This window comes from Rhinoraja longicauda, chromosome 40, assembly GCF_053455715.1.
Source record: "Rhinoraja longicauda isolate Sanriku21f chromosome 40, sRhiLon1.1, whole genome shotgun sequence".
NCBI lineage: Eukaryota > Metazoa > Chordata > Chondrichthyes > Rajiformes > Arhynchobatidae > Rhinoraja > Rhinoraja longicauda.
In genome coordinates, this window is record NC_135992.1 from 10,499,409 (window position 1) to 10,521,325 (window position 21,917).

The window sequence follows — 21,917 nt, forward strand, 5'->3', positions numbered from 1 at the left end:
TACATTAGTCCCACTTGCCTGCACGTGGTCCATATCCCTCCAAACCTGTCCTATGCATGTACCTGTCTAACTGTTTCTTAAACGCTGGGATGAGTCCCAGCCTCAACTACCTCCTCTGGCAGCTTTTTCCGTACACCCACCACCCTTTGTGTGAAAAAGTTATCCCTCAGATTCCAATTAAATCTTTTCCCCTTCATCTTGAACCCATGTCCTCTGGTCCTCAATTCCCCTGCTCTGTACATCTGCATGTGTCACTGCAAGTCCTGCTCTCTCACAGCTCCAGCAACGCAAGGTTGATTTGGATTGATTTTGACCTCCTGTCTGTATGGAGTTTGCACGTTCTCCCAATGACCACATGGTTTCTCCTCGAGTGTTTGGTTTTAGAAATGCACCATGGAAACGGGCCCTTTGACCCACCGAGTCGACGCCAACCGCCGATAACTTGTACACACCCACAGTTCTATGTTCTACCACTTTTACATCCTGCACACTAGGGGCAATTTTACTGAAGTCAATTGACCTACAAACCTGCACTATATTTTAAATTCCTTTAGTACATCACTTGGATAATGCAGGAGAAGGAAAAAACTCACCAAGGTTTCTTTTGGACAGCCATTAAGATGGTCAACCTGTGCAGTGAGGCATGTTAAAGGACCCAGTGCACAGATTATGGAATCCAGCAGGACAGAGAGACTCCCAGACACTGCCACCATACCCTAGAAAGAGAACATATGTTTCAACTATCCATTTTACAAATTAAAAAAAAGGGTTTAATAGCGTTAAATATTATTCCTGCATTAGTTTTAAAAAGAAAAATCCCAATTCCTAATAGTTTGGTGGCTACCACTTGAGCTGCTGATGCGATGTGACCAAGGGGGGGTCTTATACATAATCTCTAATCCGTAGCTGGATGATCTTTGACAGTGAAATGAAATTCACAGTGCTGTCCATGAACTCACTCACAGTTATAGAGTCAGAGTCTCACAGTGTGGAAAAAGGCCCTTCAGCCCAACTTGCCCACACCAGCGAACATGTCCCGTCCACCCTTTGTGTGAAAAAGTTACTCCTCAGTTTCCTATTAAATCTATCCCCCCCTCACCTTAAACCTATGTCCTCTGGTTCTCGATTCTCCTACTCCGGACAAGAGACTCTGTACGTCTACCCGATCTATTCCTCTTTCCCACCGGAAATTGGAGGAACCGCACCTCATATTTCGCTTGGGCAGCTTGCAGCCCAGCGGTTTGAACATTGACTACTCCAACTTTAGATAGTTCCTCTGTCCCTCTCTTCCCCTCCCCTTCCCAGTTCTCCCTCTATCTTCCTGTCTCCACCTATATCCTTCCTTTGTCCCGCCCCCCTGACATCAGTCTGAAGAAGGGTCTCGACCCGAAACGTCACCCATTCCTTCTCTCCTGAGATGCTACCTGACCTGCTGAGTCACTCCAGCATTTTGTGAAATAAATAACTTCGATCTATCCCTCTCATAATTTTGTACACTACTATAAGATCATCCCTCATCCTCCTGTGCTCCAAGGAAGAGTCCTAGCCTGCCCAACCGTTCTCTATAGCTCAGACCCTCGAGTCACGGCAACATCCTCGTAAATCTTCCCTGCACCCTTTACAGCTTGACAACCTCCTTCATATAACATGATGCCCAAAAATGAAGGCAATACTCTAAATACCGCCTCACCAACATCTTATGCAACTGCACCATGACTTCCCAACTTCTTCACTCAATGCTCTGACTGATGAAGACCAATGTGCCAAAAACCTTTTTGAGCACCCTATCTACCCGAGATGTCACTTTTAACAATCTATGTACCTGTACCCCTAGATCTCTCTGCTCTACAACATTCCCCAGAGCCCTACCATTCACTGTGTTGGTTCTCCCATGTTAGTCCTCCCAAAATGCAACATCTCCCATTTCTTCCATCAACCATTCCTCAGCTCACCTGCCAAGCTGATCAAGATCCTGCTGCAATTTTTGACAATCATCTTCACTATCCACAATACCACCCAATTTCATGTTATCTATAAACTTGCTAACCATGCCATGTACATTCTCATCCAAATCATTGATGTAGATGATAAACAGCAATGGGCCCAGCACCAAACCCTGAGGCACACCACTAGTCACAGGCCGCCAGTCCGAAAAGCAACCTTTCACCATCACCCTCTGCTTCCTTTAAGCTTACAATACCAACCACACACACAGTCCAGCTGCAAAAATGTCGTTTTATTTTTAAATTTCCAACACCAGACCAGTTATCTCAGGACTCCACATGACATTGACAACAGGAGACAAGGTTCTACATCAGCACCAGCAAAAAAAACATTATTTTATTCCATGAATCTAGGCTGCATTTCAATCCATATCCCAAAGATGAAATGTGCAGGAAAAAAATGCAGATGCTGGTTTATACCGATGATGGACACAAAATGCTAGAGTAACTCAGCGGGTCAGGCAGCATCTCTGGAGAAAAGGAATAGGTGACGCTTTGGGTCGGAACCATTCTTCAGACTCTGTCTAGTCGCAAAGATGAAAGGCCCAAGTTCACCACCTAATTCCCCAGAGTAGATTTTTAAAAAGAACAAAAATACACATTGAAGAGTCCTGTAAAATCATAACGACCATACTATCTATGAAAGAAGGTAGGATTTATCACTTAGAAGGGTCTTGATCTGAAACGTCACCCACTCCTTCTCTCCAGAGATGATGCCTGTCCCACTGAGTTACTCCAGCATTTTGTGTCTACCTAGAATTTATCACAAGGCAGTTGTTGTGTTAAGAGTCCTCACAAACCTCCTCTACAGGATTTCTACTATCATGTCCTTGTATTCCTTTCTCACTCACATCTTAAATATATCTGGCAAGGAGGGAAGGGCAGGAAGATCGAGGGCTCCGTACTTGTTCAAATCACAGATAATTAATAAAATATCATTGAAACATTTTAGCAGTGGTTGTAGGTTGATGCTGCTGAGTGGCGCAAGCAATGGCTGCCTCACCAACAGTCTGTGTCTGTCCCTTCCTTCTCTGTTGTTTTATAGAATATGTTAAATGTATGTTTTAGTGTTCTTTAGCTGGTTTGACGTGAGGGGTGGGGTTGGGGGAAACTTTTTTAATCTCATACCTCGACGGAGATGCGATTTTTTTTCCGTATCGTGTCTCTGTCCGCACTGAGGCCTAACATCGTGGAGTTGGCGGCCTCTGCTGGAGACCGACTTCGAGAGTTCCAACCGCGGGAGCCTGCGGGACTTAACATCGTGGAGCTCGCAATCCCTTTGCCAGGGATCGACCCCTGAGCTCCAACCACTGGAGCCTGCGGACTGGAGCTCGCGGTCTCTGGTTGGAGACCGACTTCAGGAGCTCCAAGCCGCAGGAGCTTCGACCGCCCCGACGTGGGGGCTTCGGCCGCCCCGGCGCGGAGGTTTCGATCACCGGCTGCAGGGCGCTTCGCTCGCCCCGATGGATGATTCGACTGCCCCGACCGCGGGAGAAAAATGAGGGAAGAAGATTAGACTTAATTGCCTTCTATCACAGTGAGGAATGTGGGGAATCCGCTGTGGTGGATGTTTATGTTAACTTTTATGTAGTTGTACGTCTTGTTGCTTTTATTTTAGTATGGCTGTATGGTGATACGAATATCACTGTACCTTAATTAATACACGTGACAATTGGAAACCTTTGAAAAGATACTTCTGCTCCAACAAAGAGTTACCATGCTTGGTGATTTAAAAATCATTTAATATCTACACAAGAAACAAGGACTTGGTGTAAAAAAGTTATGAAGAAATCTGCATTTTATTTTGTGGCTTAATCATGTTCCCAAATTTGTTACCTAGATTCATGCTCGAGTGAATTTGATCGCCTCCTCTGATACTTCGCTAACATCTCACCTCGGTTTCTTGTAATCGGTGGCCGATGAGGCTCAGTGACTCTCCCAAAAGCTGCAAGTGTGCAGCGACATCGATTGCGTCGGCATCTGGCATCTTAACTGGAGAGGAAGACTGGCTGATGCCTCCTAATCCCACCGAAAGAACTGATCTCTTTTGAGATGTCACCAGTGATGAAGAGTTCTGCTTGCCTGATGCAAAGAGGGATTGAACAGAGGAGAAAATCACGTGCTTGGTGATCAAACGAGAAGAAAAGACCCTTAGTTGACAGGGCTCTCACAACTTATGCATCACAGCAGGTATCACAAAATGCTGGAGTAACTCAGCAGGTCAGGCAGCATCTAGGAGAGAAGGAATGGGTGACATTTCGGGTCGAGACCCTTCTTCAGACTGACGTTTCGGGTCGAGACCCTTCTCACACCTCAGTCCCCTCAAAAGTATTTTCGCCAACAGCAAGATTATGGGTGCTGTCAATGACTACATTATGCATTACAGCATGCACATTCCCAACTGAACCTAAAATGGTCTGGGAACTGCAAAAAAATAAATAGATGTAAAATCCTAGCATATTTTGGGAAGGCAAAATCTGATTTCCTTTCCAGCTGCCTCAAGGACATGTTGCCTATTCTTTTCCAGTTGTGTTTTCTTAAAAGTTGAAGAATTCAGAGTTTTATTTCTCACAGACTCAACAAAGTTCTCACACCTCAGTCCCCTCAAAAGTATTTTCACCATCAGCAAGATCATGGGTGCTGTCAATGACTACAGTTTTACACAAAATGCTGGAATAACTCAGCGGGTCAGGCAGCATCTCGCGAGAGAAGGAATTGGTGACGCTTCAGGTCGGATTTTAACCAGCATCCGCAGTTTTTTTTCCTACTACAGTGCTACATCTCCTTCAGAACTGCATCACAGTGTCAGCCTAGATTACGTGGTCAGTTCTGTGGCATGGAGCTTGCAACATAATCTTCAGCCTCTGAAGTCAGGGTTTTAGCACTGAGGTCCTAATAAAACAGCGTTTTATCACAGGGGCCTGACACACAGATGACTTATGTTTTGAAGTGCAATTCTTTTTCATTTGTGAAGTAAGGAGACAGACTCAGCATCTGACAGCCTGCAATTTTGCATCCAACAACAGTATTTGATGTGATAGCCCTGATAATTGTTGGGAAGGGGAACAAATGCAAGTAAATGCTGGGAGGAAAGTAGAGTTCCCCATTTTGCTGAGCTTCGGATAATTACATGAAAAGTCCAGGAATCTTTTCACAAAGGGAGGAGGTTTGAGAACGATAAGGAGTTTTAAACAAAAACCTTGACTGTGGAGGCTCCAACTGCTGCTGACAACCTGTCTGATCAGCTGCTGTTAACAGTGTGAATGTAGACAATGCTCAACTGCTTCAAGTGGAAATCTAATGTATTACAATTGGCAATGTTGTTTTAACTTGGAAAAAGGAAGTGTCACTCATGTGGTAGGGAAATTCATTGGAACCGATGAGAAAGCATGAAACCATAGTCTTCCAGTGCATTAATTTTAGAAGCCCATGATAAATGGTACAAAGCATAGGCTGGAGAAAATAGGAAAGGTCGACTATAAGACAAAATTTAAAATACTGCGCCTGATTGCATTCTCAAACGTGGTGGCCGATAGTTTGGCCTGAGAACAGATGTGGGTGCGACACTACAACTCAAAATTTACTGCATTTCAGTTATCAAGCAAAGATATTATAATGTAATAGTGACACACAGTATGGAAGCAAGCTCTTCAGCCCACATTAAGGATGATCTGACTGAGGCTTCGAAGGTGTTGAAGGGAGTGAATCGAGTTCGACAATTTACCCAAACTAAAGAAGTTAGGGCGAGCCAAGGGTCACAACCTAAAGGCACACAAAACACATCATGGTTAGATATCTGGGGGTACTTATTTTCCCACAGAATAGTTGACCCATTGAATAAACTACTGACTCATTTATTCCTTTCAACCATAAATACCGTACCTTTCTGCTTCACAGTTGCCTCGTCCAGTGAATCAGTCAGTCTCCGTTTCACTGTCATCGCCTCAGCCTTATTCTGCTTATGTTGTAAGTATTGGCACTTCTGTTTCCAAGCCTAGAATTTTAAGGAAAATCTTTTCACTTTCCATAATTCTATGTAATTCTACAGTAAAGTACAGTTTAGTTTAGAGATACAGCGCGGAAACAGGCCCTTTGGCCCACCGCACTGGCCAGCGGTCCCCGCACACTAACACTATCCTACACACACACACTAGGGACAATTGACAATTTACACTTGTAACAAGCCGATTAACCTACAAACCTGTATCTATAATCAAGAATAAATGGTCTTTACGTGCTGCTTTGAATAAGTCCTTGCATGGTTCACTAAATCCACAAGATCCGATATATTTGCACAAAATCAATCCAGTTACACGCCAACAGTATCGTCAGAAAGGTTTGCATTCAGGTAACAAGACCGTGACCATATGAAACTGACAAATAAGATAGAAAGATGTGGGCCTTTTAAATAAATGTAATACCAAAACAAAGAACTCATCATGAACCTTCTTAAAGCATTGGGGCATAAAGGGCGGCACGGTGGCGTAGCAGTAAACTTGCTGCCTTAGAACACCAGGAACCCAGGTTTGATCCTGACTAAGGGTTCTTGTCTGTGTGGAGTTTGTATGTTCTCCCCAAGAACTTCATGGGTTTTCTCCGAGATCTTCGATTTCCTCCCACACTCCAAAGACATACAGGTTTGTAGGTTGATTGGCTTGGTATAAATGTAAAATTGTCCCTGGTGCGTGTCGGGTAATGTGTGTGGATCGCTGGTCGGTGCAGACTTGGTGGGCCGAAGGGCCTGTTACCACACTATCTCTAAACTAAACTAAACGAATCATTAGATTGACTGCAACTGGGAAAATTGTAAAGAACATAATAATAATAATAATAATAATAATAATGCATTACATTTATATAGCGCTTTTCTAACACTCAACATAGGAAAGATTTATTCAAAAACAAAAAGCCGCAGGGTGAAGAACATCGGAAATGGTGCCGGGAATGGGGGGCTTCAGAAATGCGGACAAATTGGAAAATCATAAGGCAACCAAGCAAAAACTAAACAAGCAACTCTGCTCTGTCTAGACTTCTGTGTGACCATTGCCAATTGTTTGCCTTCGGATGTAGCCCAACAGTAGGGTAGGCTTACCTGTTTATCCTTGTCGTTAAGTTGTTTCCAAACCTCAGCCAGCTTCTTGCTGAGTTCACCGAAATCTGTGGCAAAGACAAGCACAACCAGAAGCTGAATCCGTGGTTATGGTTAAGCACAATGATACTGCTAAGCTGGCACTGCCCTGTCAACGTATAGGAATACGGTACTGATCCTCCAACCGACTGCAACAGAAACCAATGTAATTGCCTCTTTATTTACATAGAACTGGTATCAATAGGTGATCGATGGTCAGCATGGACTCAGTGGGATGATAGGGCCAGTTTCCATGCTAAATCTTTCATTACAATTCAAATTAATTCTGTGAGAAAGGGCCAACGAAAATAAGTCAGCTGAATGGTCTCCTCTGTGGGAAATCATGATAAAAATTGAAGGATCCATTTCTGATCTAGCCGGGAATGGGTCCAAAAGAGGCAAATTACTTCTGAAGGAGAACAGCCATTCAGAACACACATTCTTCCTCCGGTTTCTTATTTTAAAGTCTAGTTTAGTGGGGAGAGTTACTCACCCTGCCCATAACAAACAAGCTAGCAACTAAAACAAAAACTGGCGGTGCAGGTAATCTGAAAAGAAAATTGATAATAGTGGAAACACTCAGCCGGTCAGGCGGCATCTACAGAAAGTAATGTTGCCCATGGAGGGGGGTAGAACTGCTGCCTTACTACGGCCAAGACCCGGGTTAAATCCTAACCTCGGGTGCTGTCTGTGTGGAGTTTGCATGTTTAATTAAATTCAGCTTCGAAATACAGCGCAAAAACAGGCCCTTCAGCCCATCGAATCCACACTGACCAGCAATCCCCGCACATTAACACTGCCCTACACACACTCGGGACAATTTTATAGCAAGCCAATTAACCTATTACCTGTACGCCTTTGGAGTGTGGGAGGAAACGGAAGATCTCGGAGAAAACCCACGCAGTCACGGGACGAACATACAAGCTCCGTGCAGACAGCACCCGTAGTCGGGATCGAACCCGGGTCTCCGGCGCTGCAAACACTGTAAGGCAGCAACTGCACCGCTGCGCCACCGTGCTGCCCCATGTTCTCCCTGTGTCCACGTGGATTTCCTCCTCAGGTGCTCCGGATTTGCAAATAAACTGGCCTCTGCAAACACGGGCATGGATGCAAAATTCGAATAACATAGAACCAGTGTGAACAGGTGATCGTTGGTCGGCGTGGACTCAGTGGGCCAAAGGGCCTGTTTCCATGATGTAACTTTCAATCAATAACATAAAATTAAATATACTCTTACCTATTCCTGGATGCTCAGCGACAATATTAATCCGATACTCTTTGCAAAACAGCTGATAAGCAGATATATTCTTTTTTTTCTGCAATAAATATATAGAAATATCACAAAAGAAATTCAAAATAAAAGTACATTTTACAAAGTCAAAAGTAATCAATACTTCACTATAATGCTCTGCTGAACGACGCCATATAAAAATTCAGCTTTCCTTTATGGCTTGCTATCTATAGTTGACTAAATTATATTACTTTCTTAAAACTTGAGGGAGTTTGTAATGAAGTGGAATAATGCTTAAACTGAGGATTGGCATGGATTCCTCTTTCAAATAATTCATTTTGGTGTCAAACTTTCTGAGATCACCTAAAGGATAGTTAAATGTTCCATTTACTCCACCGTGACAATGTATACCTCCGCTCCATGGTCTTTGTTAGCAAGTTGCAGTTTACAGTTATTTTGTTCAGCAATTAGCAATATTACATTTCTATTAAAGGATATTGGTGTGTTCGACCCATCTCCATTCTGCTCCTGGTGGTGGCCTCAGAATTTTTAATATACTTTTTACAAAAAGGTATTTTAGTACGTAGATTAAGGGCAAGAGGGTAACCAGGGAAAGAGTAGCTTTAGGAGAGACCGAAGGGGAAATTTATGCATGGAGCCAGCGGATATAGGTATGTTTTTAAATGAATACCTTTCATCTGTAATCACTGAGGAGAAAGACATGTAGTTTGATATTTTAGGTGAGATAGTGTAGTTCTGGAGCACATTAAGATTAAAAGATGTAAAATGTCTTAGTCAGGTTCATAACTCTCCAGGGCCTGATGAGATGCATCACAGGCTGCTGTGCAAGGCATACCACATGCGGTTTCTCCTGGAGCTACGGTTTCCTCCCACACTCCAAAGACGTGCAGGTTTGTTGGTTAATTGGCTTCTGTAAATTGTCCCTAATGTAGGATAGAACTAATGCAAGGGTAATCATTGGTCAGTGAGGACTCGGTGGGCTGAAGGGCCTGTTTCCACGTTGTATCTCTAAAACTAATCGTTGGCATGGGCATGGTATGCTGAAGGGCCTGTTTCTAGGCTGAATGCTTCTTTAATTCAGTTTTGCTCAAGCATGCATATCATCCAGTGAATGAAAATTAAATCATTCACTGCACTTTGCCCAATCTCGTGTACGGACATTTGGTATTCACAACGTAGCCTCCTCTGCATTGGAGGAGTCAAATATACTGCACAGGACCTGCGTAAATTCCATGGGAATGACTCCGTGCTGCCAGTTGCCCGCTGCTTTAATCCCCCACACCACTCCCACCTGTCTGCCTATGGCCTCTTGCAATGTTAAAAGAAAGCCCAACTTAAGCAACTTCTGTCTGAGCACATTGCAACCTTCTTGAATTTATATCAAATTCAACAAATTCATATAATTTGCTCTCTGTTCCTATCTTGAGGGCACAGCGGTACAGCTACTGCCTTCCAGCGCCAGAGATCCAGGTTCGATCCCGACTACGGGTGCTGTCTAGATGGAGTTTGTACGCTCTCCAGTGACCTGCCTGGGTTTTCTCCGAGATCTTCAGTTTCCTCCCACACTCCAAAGACCTACAGGTTTGTAGGTTAATTGGCTTGGTATAAATGTAAATCGCCCCTCGTGTGTGTAGTATAGTGTAAATGTGCGGGGATCGCTGATCAGTGCAGACTCGGTAGGCTGAAGGGCCTGTTTCCGCGCTGTATCTAAACTAAACTAGAACTCTCTAGTTCTGCAGCATTGGCGTTTTCCTCTCTCCACTGGGACAGTTTGACCTGCTGGTCATTTCCAGGAGCTCCGCGTTTCACTACATTCCTTCATTTGTGTCTCTCTTTCCAACCTTCCTCATTAACCTATCAATCAGATAACTTCTTCAACAGCTCATGAACCATAGAGATGGAGGTTACAAAGACGTGTAGGAAGGAACTGCAGATGCTGGTTTACACCAAAGATAGACACAAAATGCTGGAGTAATTTAGCGGGTCACACAGCATCTCTGGAGAAAGGAATAGGTTTCCGGTCGAGATCCATCTTGACCCGACCCGAAACATCACCTATTCCTTTTCTCCAGAGATGCTGCCTGACCCGCTGAGTTACTCCAGAATTTTGTGTCTCTCTTCAAGATTACAAAGCCCTTTGTCTTGTCCATTCCTGTCCCACCTTCTGTTCAATTTAAAACTAACTTGTTCTCCCGCTTTTCCGGTTCTAACAATGGGTCTTCTATCTCTTTCCATAGATGCTGCCAGACCAGCTGTGTATTTACTATATTTGAATTAAGCAATGTGTGTCATCAGCTAACAAAATAAAAAATAAAGTCATTCAAATGGAGAAACTTGTGTACGAATGGACTGTTGAACTTTGTTTTTGTATCAGTACTGATCCTTCACTAAATAATCAGTCTTAATATTGCTTAATAAGAATAAAAAGCTCAAAGGAGAAAATTATGAAAAGCAGAACAGCAAAAAATAGGTGAAAATCTAATATTTTGTATACAAGAAACAAAATAATTAAGTGAACTAATTTGCTGACTGTTATCAATACATTCATAATCACCAAAAACAAAGCATGAAATAAAAGGCAGAGATATGTATATTCTTGATTTGTACGGGTGACAGGGGATATGGGGAGAAGGAGGGAGAATGGGGTTAAGAGGAAGATAGATCAGCCATGATTGAATGGTGGAGTTGACTTGATGGGTCGAATGGCCTAATTCTGCTCCTATCACTTATGGCCTTATGACTTAAAATGATAAAAGCAGCCATTTAGGAAGTCTACATTTCAAGCAAGACTTTCTTTTGAACAGAATAAGTTCCAATGTTTTAAAACAAAATGACACAAAATTGCTATCAGATGATCAGATGACAGCAATCTATTCATTCGGTTCAGCAGAAGTTAGGGCCTTCTTGAATTTTCCTTTGATAGTTTAGAGTTTTCGAGGAATATGCTGGTCATTTATTCACAAAGTGCTGGAGTAACTCAGCAGGTCGGGCAGCATCTCGGGAGAGAAGGAATGGGTGACATTTCGGGTCGAGACCCTTCTTCAGACTGATGTCAGGGGGGGCGGACAAAGGAAGGATATAGGTGGAGACAGGAAGATAGAGGGAGATCTGGGAAGGAGGAGGGGAAGAGAGGGACAGAGGAACTATCTAAAGTCATGATCCCTCAAGGGTAACTGATACTGCCACAATTAAAATGATAACTATATATCGAAAGTATTTCATTCTCATTGTGCTTGAGGCATCCCAAGGTTCAAAGAGATTAGATACAAGTTTTTCTTACATGTCATCATCTCTAATCTAAACTGACAGCAACTTGGACAAGAAACTGAAAGTGTAATGTTTCAAAGAAGGTACTTGAGTAACCCTACCTTTTCAGGTTTCTCTGTCTTTTCTTTATATTTCTCTTCCTTTTTCTTCTTTTTCTCTGTCTGTCCTTCGATGTGGAATATGGAAGGTGGGGGCACATTTATTGCATAAGGTGTGCTAACGGATGGCTGTGGTGGATAACAGCACTTACTGGCAGATAAGGCCTTCCCTGAGCCATGAGTCAGCAGCTTCTTAGACTTTGAGTGTTTCTTTTCCTTGTGTTTTTCCTTGTCCTTCTTTTTTTTGCTTTTTTTGTCTTTCTTCTTTTTCTTTTTCATCTCCCGGAAAGAATCGTCGATAATCAGCTCCCCCGCCTCGAGCTCCCCACCGGAGGACGATGCGGAATCCAACGCTTCTAAACCTGGGAACTCGTACTCAGAGAGGTTGCCCGCGTGTACATCAGTGTAGAAATGAGAAGCCGATTCAAAGCCCTCACTGCCCCGAGACTCTGTCTTGTGTTTTTTGCGTACAGCTGACGGCCTTGGCAAACTGTGAGCATCCAGGGCAGAGAGGAAAGAGCCATGCTCCTCCCTGCTCACCTTCTTGGATGATTTCTTTTGACTTGATGTCCCTGCAAAATTGAAGGCCTCATCATCCATGCTCGGTTTGTCCTTTGGCGAGAGGAGGAGTTTCATTTTTAACCCCTCTCCCTCACGCACCGTCACTGTATCAGTATTTACAAAAAGTGGCTTCATCTTTTTTGACTTGTGGAAGCTTCCTTCTTCAGACAGTTCCTCAGCTTCTGCACTGGCAGCTTTTTTCTTGTGCTCCTTCTTACTCTCAGCGTAAAAAGGAGGATAGGACGGTGAGCCAAAAGCAGAAAATGGTCTCTCGACTTTTTTAGAAGGCTTTGCGACTGTCGCTGCAGGTGTGGTTATAGCCTTGAGAAGGCCCATGGCAGTGTCAGACTGTTGACCATCAAGTTTCTTTTTCTTCTTTACAGGTTCCATCAGTGACAGTTCTATATAAACACACAGAAAGAGAAATACTGAATTGATTTGTGACAAAAGTTCGCTGGAAGCACAGGAATGTTACAGTGACTGTGGTTTCCCCCTTCTGAAAAGGAAAAGCTGAGGAATAGTTTCATTAATGGCCTTTAATACCATGTAGGCGTTCGACAGAATAGACAGAGAAGACTTTTCCAGTGTCCAAAATGGAAGATAATTACCAATAAACCTGATAAGAAACTCGGGAGAAATGTCTTTACCCACAACGTGTTGAAAGCGCATGAGTTGCCATCACAGAAATGGTTGAAGCAAATAGCTTAAATAATTAAAGAAGGGACAATAGAGTCAGAATCGGTCATTTATGGATTATATATACCATTTCTTGTGCGATGCCGCAAACATCAGCTATCATATAATCTAAAGGAATGACTTGAATGAAAAGACTGAACATAAACAGCACTTACTGACAGCAGAAAGCAGGGAAATAAGTCCTGAGGGGGATATGAAGAGTCTAAATAGGGAGAGACAGGCTAGACAATAGACAATAGGTGCAGTAGGCCATTCGGCCCTTCGAGCCAGCACCACCATTCAATGTGATCATGGCTGATCATTCTCAATCAGTACCCCGTTCCTGCCTTCTCCCCATACCCCCTGACTCCGCTATCCTTAAGAGCTCTATCTAGCTCTCTCTTGAATGCATTCAGAGAATTGGCCTCCACTGCCTTCTGAGGCAGAGAATTCCACAGATTCACAACTCTCTGACTGAAAAAGTTTTTCCTCATCTCCGTTCTAAATGAACAGGCAAAGGATGTCAGATCAGGAAACATTGTCAATGTGGTGACTTATGATAAGTCACTGGAAAGGTAAACGGTATACAAATGAGTTGAATTGTGAGACTAAGCACAACAAGTTGTCATAAGCTTTTTCAGAAAAATTAGTGTGCTGTCCCTCAAGCTTATGTTGATTGTTTACTGGAAAAATATAGGAAGCTAAAGATCGAGAGCTCAGTGTGGAAGTGAGGTGAAGAATTAAAGTGAAAGACAGATGGAAGCTCGGGTTTACCCTTGGGGATTGAACGTACATGTTCTGCAAAGCAACCAAGCAATCTGTGTTTCATTTCTTCAGTGACAGACACTGACTTTGCCTGCATCCAAATTCAGTGGAAGAGTGGTGCAGTGGTATAACTGATAAGAGCTGCTGCCTCACTGCGCCAGATACTCAGGTTCAATCCTGACTACAGGTGCAATCCTAACTACAGGTGCTTGTCTGTACAGAGTTTGTACGTTCTCCCTGTGACCTGCGTGGGTTTTTTCCGAGATCTTCGGTTTCCTCCCACATTCCAAAGACGTACAGGTTTGTAGGTTGATTGGCTTGGTATCAATGTAAAATTGTCCTTAGTGTGTGTAGGGGAATGTTAATGTGCGGGGATCGTTGGTCGGTGCAGACCCGGTGAGCCGAAGGGCCCTTTTCCGCGCTGTATCTCTGAAACTAAAACTCAGGTGCTGCCTGTGTGGAGTTTGGACACTCTCCCTGTTATCAGGTGGGTTTCCTCGGGATGCACCAGTTTTCTTCTATATGCCAAACATATCGGACTTGCCAGGTTAATTGGCATTAGTAAATTTCCACCAGTGTGAAAGTGAATGGTAAAAACTTCAGGGAACTGATGGGGAATAATAATTAAAATGGGATTAAAGAGATGGTTAATACTTGGCGCAAAATGAGCCGTTTGTCTCTATGACTCCAAGTGCAAATAAATTGTTGCTTCATCAGCAAGAAACGTTTGGGCATCAGGATGATAGGAAGGCAAGAGGTAAAAGCAAAGTGTTTCTTCCCTTGCATTTGCACAGAACAGGGCTTAGAAAGATATTGCATATTGGTGAAGATGGAAGAGAGAAATGAAGAGTGCCAGGTGAACAGTCCCTTCAGAAATTTGAAAGGCATGGGGTAGAAGATGTGACTGAAAGTGGTGGCATCAAGTAGGAGCTGTTAAAAATTACTGAAGATGTAATATCGAATGTGGAGCTGATGAACAGAGGACACCTGGAATCCTGGATGGAGGGAAGAGGGGATGGGTACAGCGCAGGAAATAGAACAGACATAGTCAAGAGCTGTGTCAATTATCATGGCAGGAAACAATTGTTGATAGGGAAAATAATGCAGAGCAGAAGGCGGGTGTGGAAAATAGCATCAGATGATGAATCTCTGAAATTCCATAGACACAAAATGCTGGGGTAACTCAGCGGGACAGGCAGCGTCTCTGGAGAGAAGGAATAGGTGACGTTTTGGGTCGAGTCCCTTCTTCAGACTGGGAGTGAGGGGAGGGCGAGGGGGAGATACAGAGAAGTGTAAGGTGTGAGAACGAGACATCAAAGGGGAGATCAAGGAAAATGTGGAATAGATCATTGTTAGCTCGGAGAAGGTAACAACAAAGCAAACAGAGATAAAAATGCAATCAGGGACAGCCAGACTGGTCAGAGAACTGGGTAGGGGGAGGGATGGAGAGAGCGGGAAAGCAGGGGTTACATGACGTTAGAGAAGTCAATATTCATACCGCTGAGGTTAAGCTGCCCAAGCGAAATCCTTGATCTGGAGGGTTATGCATGTTAGGTCATTGAGCGTATATAAATAGGTGAGAGATAAATTATTGAAAGATCAAGGATTGAGGGTTATGGAGAACTGATGCAGAAGAGGAGATGATGCTCGGGACAGATCAGGGACAGAAGGGGCAGGCTGGAGTTCCTTGGCCAACTCCTATTTTCTTATGTTCTGATGTGATGGATACACTGAAATGAGGAGACTGATTGCAGGAGGCAGGATGGGAAGAAGCGTACCGAAGGCAGCTGTGGTCTTGCAGTGGATATTGCTTGCTAACCTGTTCTCTGAAATGGAAATAATGTTAGAAAGGGAAGAGTCCGGGATATTTTTACCTCCATAGTGGAACTCTTCTCCTGTTAAATGGTGTAATTTCTTCTTTTTCTTAGGAAAATCAGCACCCAAAAGGAAACCTTCAATCTCCTTCAAATGTAACAAAAAAGAATGATTAACTTGATGCACACTGTGTGAAAATATATTACACTTAATGTTTATGTTAATCTATACAAGCCAAGACTAAATGGATATTTAAGAGATGAGCAAATGGTTTATGAAAAGGGATTAAATTTGAGAATGAGTTGTAATTTGAATTGTGACGTTACTCTTTTGTCTTTGATTTCGAGAATCAGCGAATAATTCAGCATGCCAATGTGCATTTAGCCCAACCTGACACCATCAACTCTCTTAAAAAACAATAGTTAATCAGTGACCCAATCATTCCCTCCTGCACTGTGCCCAATCATTTTTTTCTTTCAAAGCTTTATGAAACCTGTTTGAAAATTGAATCTGTATCCAACACACATTCATTCAAAAAGCTGGAGTAATTCAGCGGGATAGGCAGCATCCCTGGAGAGAAGGAATGGGTGACGTTTCGGGTTGAGGCCCTTCTGAAGAATGAACTTGAATTAACTCTGAAGACAAGAAACGTCACCCATTCCTTCTCTCCAGAGATGCTGCCTGTCCCGCTGAGTTACTCCAGCTTTTTGTCTCTATCTTCGGTTTAAACCAGCATCTGCAGTTCTTTCCTACACACATTCATTCATGACAGGCAGTAGGTTTCGATTTCTAAACGCACAACAGTGAAGTTTCTCCTCATGTCTCCTCTGGTTCCATTGCCAATCACTTTTAAAATGTGCCCTCTGGTTACTAGGAAACAGTTTATTTTTAATTATTCATTTCAAAACCTTCATGATTTTAAAATCTTTTAACATACTTTACTACATCTAAAACAAGGACACCAACAGATTTCCAGCATTCCCACTAAACTGCTTTCCTTCTTTCGTAGAATCATTTTAGTACCACTCTAGAGCACTTTCTCCAAAGCTTTCACATCCTTCCCAAAGTGAATGGAACTTGGCACAATATTCCAGCTTTGACCAAGCTAGTATTTTAGTAACATCCTGGCTTTTGTACTGTTGACCTCTATTTATAAGACCAAAAGTTGCAAATGTTTTGTTAAGCAGTACTGGTACTTCAAAGGTTTGTGCCAAACATTCTGCCTGGGTCATTGCTGTCAGGTTGAACGCCTTTACTAAATGTTTGTTAAGAAATTTGGACGGATATCAGATGAATTCCAAAATCCCTGTAGGCATCAATGCAAACACAAAATTTTCAGTCAATGGCGATATGCATTCAGCCCATCCTGACACCATCAACAAAGTTTCTGTCAATGAAGATAGGAGATCGTCACCTTATGAACTTGCCCTTTCAGAATGGGGTGGCAAACGATTCATGCTCCAGGAGGATTTGTGCATTTTAGTGGACAACATACAGGATTACTAACCAAAGGGCTTGAATAAATTCTTAGCTCTCACAAGATGCTGCTGGGATTCAAGGGAGATCACCAGGTTACTGGCAGTAATAACAATCTTCAAAGAATAAATCCAAATAAAATTTGGATGCTGCCCACATGATTTTGAGTGATGTTTTTTTTCTTGTTATTCAGGAATACCTTTAATGAAATTATTCCAGGATATTACAAAAAATCAAACTGCACGGGAATTACAGCTGGAAACCAAACAATTGGCAGATGTAATCTCCAATCCATGATGCCTTAGACAATGGAAGTTAGGACAAGTTTGTATGGATATTGCACCATTTGCACTATTCCTACTCTTATTTACAAGTGAACCTCGTAACGTTTGTTGTAATGTAAAACATTCAAGAGATTCAAGATTCAAGATAGCTTTATTTGTCATCCAAAAAAAAGATTTTTTTGGACGAATTTCAGTCACCCACAGTCCAACAATAAAACATTAAATTAGGCAGCAACAAAAAAACTGTCGGAATAATTCACACGAGGCGTGAGTGACTATCAAACTGTAGCTACTTTATTTGCAATAAGCAAAGCAATACTCATCAGACAGGGGATGTAGTCAATGAAGAGACTGCTCTGCAGATTCAAAGCATGCAGTATTTCGCTCAGAACAACTCAGTTCTTCCCACAGAACCAGCTTGATAACTTACCTTCAACAGTAAGTAATCCAAGAGTTTGATACTGGTGGTGTAGCCCACTCCTCGTTAAACATTGTTTAGAGAAGGAGTATTATTTGATTATTCACAGTTTCACAAGACATGGCTTGCAGACAATTAAGAGATTTCCTAACAGATTTCCTACATTCCCTTGGCCATGGTATTTAAAAGAGATGCAAAGAACTCTGGTCACCTGATACCATTCTTAACTATCCAGCCATATCCTGCAAGAGTTTATTTTTCCCTTGCCATGCCATCTCACCTGTGACACTTTCTAGTTCTTTTCTACATGTTACTCTATAGCATCATCAATTTCTATACGAGGGTGATATCATCCAGTTCGACTTCACCCTATTTTTCAACGGTCTGACTGTCCATCCAGCGTCCACTGCTGCATGAGCAGGAATTTCCACCAATTAAATATTGGATAGACCGTCATTCCCTTGGTAAGACACCAAGCCTCTCTCGCCTTAAGTTTCATCTCTTTCCCTGCACCATCTCAAGCAATGTCTCCATTTCAAAATTCTCATCCTCATCTTTAAACCTCACCATAACCTGCTCTTCATGTTCTCATCCGGCGGCGATTCTGTGGAATTCATTGCCACAGACGGCTGTGGAGGCCCACATTGGGTGTTCTTAAAGCGGAGATTGATAGGTTCTTGATTAGTAAGGACGAAGGTTACAGTGAGAAGGCAAGAGACTGGGGCTGAGAGTGAAAGACAGATCGGCCTTGATCATATGGCTTAGTAGCTTCGATGGGCTGAATAGCCTAATTCTTCTCCAATGTCTTACGGCCTCATCTGGCTCCATAATCCAAGGAGACTACACTGCAGCAATTCAAGCCTCTTGAAGTTAATCACTCCACCGCAGGTGACCGTGCTTTCCAGTACTCAAGGTGCAAATTCCCTGTTTCCTCTCCTTTTAAGATGCTTCTCAAAACCTGTCTTCTAGACAGAGCTTTCGGTCATCAATACTATTATTTTCTCAAAAAGACAAAGTGACGGAGTAAGTCAGCAGGTCAGTCAACATCTGGAAAACATGGATAGGTGATGGTTTGGGTCAGGACCCTTCTTCAGTCAGCCCCTGAGAGAATGTAATAATGGTGCCAAGATTTTAGCCCATACCCATGCCTCAAAATGCTTTGATAGTCTTTTTGGTAATAATGCAAGATGCTATATATATGAAAAACTAGTGAGTTTAGAAAAGGGAGAGAATGTCATGCAAAAAAATCAGACCTCGGTGCGGACTACATTCAAGACATTAGTACTACAAAAGAGAAGTATCTCCATTGCCATTTCATTTGCAAAAAGTATTCATTCTTTTTGGTATAGTTGCAGATCACACGCACGCACACACAAACACACACGCAGCCACACACAAACACATACACACACCACACACCCCTCCCCACCACCTCCACTGCCACCCAAACCCCTTCATTAATGAATATGCTGCAAACTTCAACTCTAGCAAGTCCTGCACTCAATCTCTGTTTATATCGTGCACTGCCAGCATGGGTCGCTGCATACTAATTAAGAGTTATAATCCTGGATGATTTTCCCTCTTACAGGATAAGTCACCGAATAGAAACATACAGAACCATGGCAGCAGCCAGGCAGAGATCAGCCAGCTCAGCAAAGACTTGGGTTTTCCTGGCCCATTGCACAAATCCAGCAGGATGATTCAGGATCATGCCTGTTTTCAATGGAGCACAAAATTAGAGATTCTATAATGAGGCGCACATGTAATAAAGAGAACATTACCAAAGGTAACTGCATGCCTGCAATGCAGACAACAGGTGGCAACCTCCTTCCTACCTCATTATCAATATAATTTATGACACATTTTTCTGACATCAACATGAAGACAATGGGTTGCAATGTGAATGTCACAGGACACAGAATGGCGACAGGTGAGATCAGTTGTAGAAAGGCAAAGAATCCATTGAGAGAGACTTTATCACACATTAAAGCTGCAAATTTCACTTACGAAAAGACCAAAATGGTTTCAATATTTAATTACACATCAATTATTTTTTAATTAGATTCAACACTTTGATTAATGTTCTTGTGTCCAACAAAAGCTGTCTGTTCATGGCCACTATTTTTAATCCCTCTTTTGTGATGTAGTGCAAACACAAAATAAACAACAAATGCAACTAGATATTGCTCAGCTTCGCTGGCCTGAATCACCCCCCCCCCCCCATGAATCTGGAGGTCTTCTGGACTCTCCTCAAAAGGAGGAGGATGAGAGATGGGGTGGCTGTGTCCAAAGTGAGCAAAAACAGCAACGATTAAAACAAAAACACAAATAGTTGCCCTCACCTTCGCTTTCTTTTTGGCTGACTTTCGGACTTCTGCATCTATTTCCTCCTCTTCTTTCAGCAAATCTTTATACGAGCGCTTCTTCTCTCGTTGGCTTCTGCCTGCAGCCAGACCCACCTCTTCAATTCCGCTTTCACCCACTATACAATCTGCAACAGCAGTAAAGGGCTTACAGATCATCTGCTTATACCTTTAATGTTTAGGTGGGGAGGGGAGGAATGGAGGGTGCTTCCCTGCACCAACACCTTTTCTCCTTTTTAGCTCAGGGATGAAATGACTGGACCTCAGGCTTCTCCCGAGCCACTGTCATTGCAGTTCTGTGACGACTTGCGGGAAATGCGTCTCTGTTGGGGTGGGCAATTCAACCAGGTGTGCACGCAACTATAACAGGGTGAGCCACACAAGAGGACCAGCCTAAAACTGGTGTAAACCCATTCATAAAGCAGGTGAGTTTGTTCGTTTACTGTCTTCTCTTCTGCACCGTCCTAAGCTCCTCCCCATTGATGCTCTCTAGCCAGCCATTACAACACAATGGAGCACCCCAGGACAGCTTTGCCTCTGCTGGCTACCTCCTGATCTCTCAGCTGAAGGTTCAAATTGACATCTTGCGTCCACCCATGACACAATGCATTCCAATGTGCTGTGCAAACAGTCTGTGTAAAGGAGTCCAAGTTTCAGGTTAAACCTGGGATTCAAACTTGTAATCCTGTGTTTAGGAGGTCCACTGTGAGAAGAGGGCTTCTGTGTAAAGCAACCATCATTTTTGTGCATATCTGCCGGTTGGTGTTCCTCAAGAGATGATGTGGATTATTCTTCCGGTGACAGCATCATTCTTAGATCAGTTGGAACACAAACAGCTGTTGTAGAAAGCAGCCAATATGCTAATCTCAGCCTGGACTTAATGACCAGAAAAGCACAGGTTCACACTTGAATTCACGGCTGTATGAAGTTTAACTGGACTTTAACTGGAGAGCAAGCGATAATGCTGTAATGAAATCTGGAGTAAGGCTCACTGAAAGATCGTTAACTTAGTACCAGTCACAGTTGAATTGAATGCAGACACGAAAGCACCATAAACCAACCCACTTAGGGCATGAAAGCACAGGCCAAACACAAACGATTTTCATATTCATTTCTCTGCCAGATATTTTCTACAGTTCTGCAAAGATGCTTATTTTTTTTAAATCAGAAAGCATTTAAGCTTCCATTTGGTAGTAGAGGAAATGTTGTTGCAGATCAGGCATGATCTAATTGATTGGCAGAATAGGCTTGAAAAGAGAGAACAGATAACTGCTGCTCTCAATGGTCTTATAGTCCGAATGCACCTCTGCATCAGAAGAGCCAAGTTAGTATCCCAATGATGGCTAACATTCAGACCTTCCCCAAAGGAATGCTTCACACTCTGGTGTTGATTCCAACACCACAAATTAAAATGCCTCTTTGAGGATCAATCGACTAAGATGCAGACAGGTACAAGAAGCTCCTCTGGATCACTATTATCCTGCTTAGGTAATTTAGGACTTATTTTACAGTGAATTAGAGAAATAGAAAAAGTGGATAGGAAACATGTTAAATTAGCAGTTGTTTTAGAAAATAAAGGAAGATGCACATTTTACTTTCTTGTAACCAAATCAAATAAGGAAATTGATCAGCCGGTAATTTTGCATAAATATTCCTTTTTGTCTTCATCAAGGTACAAAATGTAACACTGCCCCACATCACAACCATACTCCTACAACTTTTTTATCTCCAGTATCAGTATTAAACATTCCAAGATCAGAACAGATCAGATGTAAAATTAAAGGATCCTCCACAATCCTCCAGCAATACAAC

At 42.7% G+C, this 21,917-nt stretch overlaps 1 protein-coding gene across 3 annotated transcripts in view; it reads right to left on the reverse strand.

The window, feature by feature from the left end:
- LOC144611331 (HMG domain-containing protein 4-like) overlaps positions 1 to 21,917 on the reverse strand; it is a 36,469-nt gene that overhangs the window by 6,557 nt on the left and 7,995 nt on the right. For 2 of the 3 annotated variants that reach the window (XM_078430388.1, XM_078430390.1), the window contains exons 3-10: positions 20,085 to 20,233; positions 15,624 to 15,711; positions 11,752 to 12,710; positions 8,369 to 8,447; positions 7,096 to 7,160; positions 5,886 to 5,997; positions 3,898 to 4,085; positions 594 to 716 (exon numbers count right to left, since the gene is read on the reverse strand). In XM_078430388.1, the coding sequence (XP_078286514.1) occupies positions 594 to 716; positions 3,898 to 4,085; positions 5,886 to 5,997; positions 7,096 to 7,160; positions 8,369 to 8,447; positions 11,752 to 12,710; positions 15,624 to 15,711; positions 20,085 to 20,233 (1,763 nt within the window). The remainder of the gene's footprint in view (positions 1 to 593; positions 717 to 3,897; positions 4,086 to 5,885; positions 5,998 to 7,095; positions 7,161 to 8,368; positions 8,448 to 11,751; positions 12,711 to 15,623; positions 15,712 to 20,084; positions 20,234 to 21,917) is intronic. The other variant, XM_078430389.1, reaches the window with a different exon arrangement.